At 54.5% G+C, this 6367-nt stretch overlaps 1 protein-coding gene across 1 annotated transcript in view; it reads left to right on the top strand.

The window, feature by feature from the left end:
• Nucleotides 1–823: 823 nt before the first annotated feature.
• The window catches only part of LOC308266146 (uncharacterized protein C6orf118), a gene marked incomplete at both ends in the record, with an annotated part of 45425 nt that continues 39881 nt past the window's right edge, over nucleotides 824–6367 (top strand). The window contains 2 exons of the mRNA XM_080700164.1: nucleotides 824–908; nucleotides 3890–3994. Of these exons, the coding sequence (XP_080556290.1) occupies nucleotides 824–908; nucleotides 3890–3994 (190 nt within the window). The remainder of the gene's footprint in view (nucleotides 909–3889; nucleotides 3995–6367) is intronic.

The following is a 6367-nucleotide window of genomic DNA, read 5'->3' as shown; positions in this document are numbered from 1 at the left end:
CACACCTGAGCACACCTGGCACAGGGAGGTGACGTGGGGGCCCCAGCTAGGGACAGGCAGGCAGAGAACTGGGGCTCGCTCTCTTGGCAGGCAGAAAAGTTTTCCATTTGCTCTGTGGGGGACAGAACCATTTTTGGGGGTGAGGCTGGAGATGGAACCAGAATCCTTGTGTTGAATTAAAATGCCTGAGATGGGGAGGTCCGAGCTGCATGGCCCCGACCCCTTAGGCAACCCTCCCCCGACCCGGAGGCCCTGGAGGTCCGGGCCACATAGCCCTGACCCAGGGAGCGTGGGCGGGTGCAGGTGGGGCACCCTTAGGAGCCCCCCAACCTGGAAGGCCCCGGAGGACTGGGCTGCATTGCCCCAACCCCGGGAGGGTGGGCAGGCGCGGGCAGTACACCCTTAGGTGACACCCACCCCACCCAGAAGGTCCTGGAGGTCCAGGCCTCATGGCCCCCCCTAGGCAGGTGGGCGGGTGCAGGCGGGGCAGCCTTAGGCGTCACCCCCCACCCGGAAGGCCCCAGAGGTCAGGTCCACATGGCCCTGACCTTGGGCGGGTGGGGCACCCTTAAGTGACCCCCCCCACTACCCGGAAGGCCCTGGAAGTCCGGCCACATGGCCCCGAACCCAGGCAGGTGGGCGGGCATGGGCAGGGCACCCTTAGGCGGGACACACACACACACACACACACACCCGCCACCTGGAAAGCCCCCGAGGTCCAGCCACAAGGCCCTGACCCAGGGTGGGTGGGTGGGTGGGCGGGTGAGGGCGAGGCACCCTTATGAGACCCCCCCACCCATAAGGCCCCGGAGGTCCTGGCCACATGGCCCCGAACCCGGGCGTGTGGGCAGGCGTGAGCAGGGCACCCTTCAGTGACAACCCCCCCACCTGGAAGGCCCCGACCCCAGGTGGGTGTGCGGGTGTGGGCGGGGCACCCTTAGGAGACCCCCCTCCCAACCAGAATGAAAAAACATTTTTTCATTGCTACGGAGTGACTGATCCCACATCCTCCCCAAAGCACACATACTCTCTTCTCTTATTTAAACAAAAAAAAAGGGAAACGAAAAAAGAAAAATATTCAGGAGGGGTTAAGATGGCCCTGGCGGCAGCTAGAATATTGGAGATGCAGATAAAACATATCCATCTGAACTGGAACTTTTGGAAAAATTCCCTGAGAAGGAGGACTGCTGCTTCTCTACATCATTAAGAATCCTGGACATCTCCTGTAAGGAGAGGAGAGTCTAGCGGAGGCCTAGGAGGAAGGCGGTGGCGGCAGCAGTGGCCGAGATGGCGGTGGAGACTTGGATTTGGGAGAGGCAGACATCTGATCCAACTCACCCTGATCCTCTGAAGAAATTACCCCAAAGTTCGAATGCTACTATCGTGCATGCTTAGGAACACTGGACATTATGCGGTATGGGAAAAGAGCTTGGTAAAGATTTGAAATGGTGGAGGCAGTCACATTGGCAGTGGCAAGTACTCAGAGGAGGCAGAGATACACCTGGAACTTTCGAAGAAATTACCTCAGAGGCAGAATACTACCACCACACACCCTTGGGACCGATGGGACAACCTGCTGAGTGAAGAGGGTGCTCAGATCGGAGCCTGCTGAGGGATGAGGCCAGTGCCAGGGCCAGCGAGGTCGGGATCGGAGCCTGCTGTGAGGCAAGGCCACTACTGTGGCCTCCAAGGCCAGGATCGGAGCCTGTTGTGAGACAAGGCTGGTGCTGGGGCCTCCAAGGCAAGGATCAGAGCCTGCCAAGGGGTTAGGCCAGTGCCAGGGCCATCAAAGCCGGGATCGGAGCCTGCTTTGAGGTATGGCCAGTGCTGGGGCCTCCGAGGCGGGGATCGGAGCCTGCCAAGGAGGGGTGAGGTCAGTGCCGGGGCCAACAAGGCCGGGATTGGAGCCTACCATGAGGCAAGGCCACTACTGAGGCCTCCGAGGCAGAGATCAGAGCCAGATGAGGGGTTAGGCTGGTGTTGGGGCCAGCAAGGTCTGGATCGGAGCCTGCCGTGAGGCAAGACTGGTGCTGGGACCTACGAGGCCAGGATTGGGCTGTGCCGAGGGGTAAGGCCAGTGCCGGGGCCAACGAGGCCAGGATTGGAAACTGCTGTGAGGCAAAGACGGAGCTAGGACTTGCGAGACCAGGATAGGAGTCTGCCAAGGGTTTAGGCCGGTGCCAGGGTCAGCGAGGCTGGGATCGGAGCCTGTAGTGAGGCTAGGCCGGTGCTGGGGCCTTTGAGGCCAGGAGAGGAGCCAGCAGAGGAGTTAGTTCGGTGCGGGGGTCAGCAAGGCCAGGATCAGGGCCTCCCATGAGGCAAGGCCGGTGCTGGAGCCAGCGAGGTCGGGATCAGAGTCCTCCGGGTGGCCAGGCCACTACTGGGGTCAAGAGTGGGATCGGAACTTGCAATGCGGCATGCACAGAGAAATAGCACAGAAAATAAAATCCAAATGCTTCCCCTAATTAGCAAGAACTAGGAGGAAAGGGGGTACAGGAGGAGGTCGAGTAGTAGAAAGGGCCCTATTGAGAAGCAATTAAGGTGACCAATCAGAGGGGAGGGGATGGGGGAGGATGGAATCTCTTTAAAACTCATGAGGTGTGTAATCAATTATATCAAAGATTATCACCAATTAAGCATGGGATCGAGGGAGGGGGAGGGAATGGGATGGGGATTAGATGAGGGCTTATTGGATGATGTGTGCTTGTATATCCTCTCAAGTCTTGTACTCCAAAGTGATGTATGATTACAAAAAATAATAATAATAAATAATTGCCACAAAAATAAATAAATTAAATGCCTGAGATAAAAGTATAGTCAAAATGGGTTTTATGTGTCTAATAATTTTATTGGTGCATTTTAATCCCACATCATAGCGAGGTATAAGCGGTAGGGATAAACCTGCACTGAGTGCTTGGCACACTCCCCCCAGTCCACCGCCCCTCCCCTCCCTGTACACACCATTCAGATGCATATTGATGGCTTCAGAGGTGAACACATCTTCAGTTTGTGTAGACACCTCCCCTCCCTCCTCTGAGCCGCTCCATCACTCCACTGGGATCTCTGCTCTTATCTGAGGTCTCTATTCAATGTGCACATGTGTTTTCAATTGAAAGTGTTCCTGTAGAAAAGCCAAGACCAAGGATGTGTGTGTGTGAGAGAGAGAGAGAGAGAGAGAGAGAGAGAGAGAGAGAGAGAGAGAGAAAGAGAGAGAGAGAGAAAAGAAGAAGAAGAAGAAGAAGAAGAAGAAGGAGAAGGAGAAGGAGAAGGAGAAGGAGAAGGAGAAGGAGAAGGAGAAGGAGAAGGAAGAGAAGAAAAGAAAGGCCCAGCAAGGGCTCCAAAAATACGAGTGCTGTGTGCTTTGCTGGACAGGGCAGTTTCTTGCTCTGCATTGGGAGGGAGGGAGGGAGGGAGGGAGGGAGGGAGGAAGGCTTAGCGCCCTGTGACTCTGGACTCTGGGCCCAGTGGAGTGGGAAGGTCATCCCCAGGTTCCATCCCCTCCAGCCCTCTGCAAGGGCTGGCAGCAGACATCTCTGCCCACCAAGACGCTATTGTTGCTCTTGCTAGAAAGTTCTTCTGATCCCAGCTGTGCCCAGGGCCAGTCTGGAACTCTCTCCTGTTCCTGCCCAGCACTCTAGCTGAAGCTTCCTAGACACACCCTTTTGTTTGCATCCAGATGCTTAAAAAGTTGTTGCAGGGGCTGGAGATTCAGCTCAGGGGAGCAAATTTGCTAGAGCACTGGAGGCTCTGTACACACACACACACACACACACACACACACACACACACACACTTTGAAAGTCTGTTCTTTTGTGTACAACAAATCCCAAAAGCTGGGAAAACAGCTGCAAGCACAGAGAGTGTTCCTCTCTGGACCCATCACCTTTAGGACCTGCTCTGACCAATGCCCAGACTCAGGCCTGCTGGACTCAGGTCTGGCCACACCTGAGCCCTGAGGAGCCACTGGGCTGGTGTGCAGCCCTGCCCTGCTCCAGTAGGCCAGCTTTGGCTCCGTGTTGGCTCAGCTGCTCAGATACAGCCAGCATGCTCCCCAGGGGTCCTCTCATTGAGCTCTGGACAGCAGGCTAGCAGCACACCTCCCATGGTGTCCCCACACACCACCCCTGTCTCCTCCCGGGGCTTTAGGATGTGCTTGTGCACCCCTGGAGGGTAAAAAACAAACTGCAGGGATTTGAGCAGATGTACCAGGTGCACAGCCCAGAGGTAAGTGGGTCTTGTGGATTCCTCCCTGGGCGCCTGGCCTCCAGGAAGGCCCAGCATGTTGTGGGAAACTCAGTTCATTGCTCAGATAACAAAATAAGTAAGTGTACGTGTGTTTCTAGCACTGAGGAAATATTAAGCCACAGGTGGGTGATTAAGAAGACCTGGTACTGATTCCACCACCAATTTTCTAATCTTTGGGTGTAAAGAGTGGATTAATTCCATTAACTGGACTTGTACACTGTAGAAGACACAACTTGGGAGAGATATAAGCCATAGAAACAAATTCTTTCTTACCTAAGCCAAGACTGAAATTCCAGGTAAAATGAGCCAAATCCATTTTTGTGCCAAAAAACTGTTGTGTGAGCCCCAGCTGAGCTCTTGAGTGGCGGCGTGGGGGCGCCAACCTCAGCGCCCAGCGCAGATCCCAGGCCCCTTCGCCTGTCTACCCAAGTTAGGTGGAGAATACCTTTCTGTCATCTGCATTTGAAATGGATGTTTCCTTTCCGGGGTTCTTCTCTATGAAATTTGAAGACTGACACTCACAGACAACAGGAAGGTTTGCAGGGATTTTACTGTAAAGAGAACCAGGAAGGGGAAAAAGAGGCGGAGCACCCTTGTGGGCAATGGGGACCCTGGTGTCCAGCAGCGGTCTTCTGGACACTACTTGAGAACAGCCAAGCCACACACCATCAGTTTGAGAGAAATTGCTTTTTCCCAAAATCCACTTGGAGATGCAGGTCACCCCTCAGAGCCGTGATGCCCAGTGGAGGCCGTGAGGTCACCTCCCAACAGTTGCCTGGATCAAGTTCCGCCAATTCTATACCACGTTCCCTCAAAGCCAACGCAACCAGTGGGAGAGAGGAGCCCCCAAAGAGGGGCTTCCAAGTGGGAAAGCCATTGAGGGGCCTGGTCTAGGGGTTTACACCCTGAGCCTCCTTTCCAGTCGGGTCTCAGAGGCAGCTTCCTGGGATGCGCAGGGTGTATCGTATCATGTGTTTCTCTGAGTCTGTGTTTGGTTGGGGTTCCAGATCTTTCCTGAACTCTCCTGGGATTGCTTGTCAGCAGGAACCGCAGGGCTTTTGTGAAGCTCTGGTCACTTGCAGGAGGCTTTTGATCTCATTATCACTTTTCAGGAGTTTTGGAAGTTGGTTAGCATCTGTTGTCTCTCAGAAAATGAAGCTTCTCTCCCGTGGCCCTGGGCCCTATGGATCTACTTATTTGTACCTCCTCGTCTGTGCAGCGCGGGAGCAAAGCGGCAGCTGGAATCCACAAAGGGCCCACCCTTTGGCTACATTACCACACATTCTGAACACAGAGCTCATTCCCTCCTTTGCAGAGGCCAGGCCTCAAAGACCTGGGGGAGCCGCACCTCACAGTGAGCAGAAGGTGGGGCGCGCAGGGGCTTCTTGGGACCACGCTCGGATGAGCTCAGGCCACCAGGCCGTTTGCAGGCCAACATGTCCAGTGGCAGTTAGATGTCTCCAACTGTGGACATCAGAGTCAGAAAGCCAGGAAACTCTGTGCTTACCTTCCACAGATTCAATTAAAATGCACCTAAATCAGCCGGGAGTGGTGGCCCACGCTTGTCATCCCAGCATTCGGGAGGCTGAGACTGGAGGATCACAGTTCACAGACAGCCTCGGCTACTTAGTGAGGCCTCTGCAACTCACTGAGACCTGGTTTCAAAATAAAGAATAAAAAATAGGGCAGGGGGTGTAGCTTGGAGGTCAAATGCCCCTGGGTTCCATCCCCAGACCCGCAAAAAAAAAAAAAAAAAGCAGCTAAATCCTTTGCCCCTAAGCAGGTGAGGGTCCTGGTGACATTATGGTTTCCAGAATGCTCTCTTCTGAAGCATCTGAGCAGTTCAGTGGACACACATTACTGAGAGCTTTGAGCACGACTCTGTCACTGTGCAGCCTGCTCCTGCTCACAGCCCAAGGAACCGCCACCTCGCCTCTCAGGGCCCCAAGACTCGAGGGCTGGCTCAGAGGGACTTCTGGGAGCAGAGTCACTATCCCTAAAACCTAAGTCTTTTCAGCTAGAAAAAAATGAAGTAGGCTTACACTTTGTAAAGTCCAGGGGCAATCGACTTTTGTTTTTGTTTTCTCTGCTCTGGGGCATGGGGTAGGTAACTTGTCAAAAG

The sequence above is a fragment of the Muscardinus avellanarius genome, assembly GCF_963383645.1.
Source record: "Muscardinus avellanarius genome assembly, chromosome: 8".
In the NCBI taxonomy this organism is placed as follows: domain Eukaryota; kingdom Metazoa; phylum Chordata; class Mammalia; order Rodentia; family Gliridae; genus Muscardinus; species Muscardinus avellanarius.
This window is presented reverse-complemented; position numbering and strand designations above follow the sequence as displayed.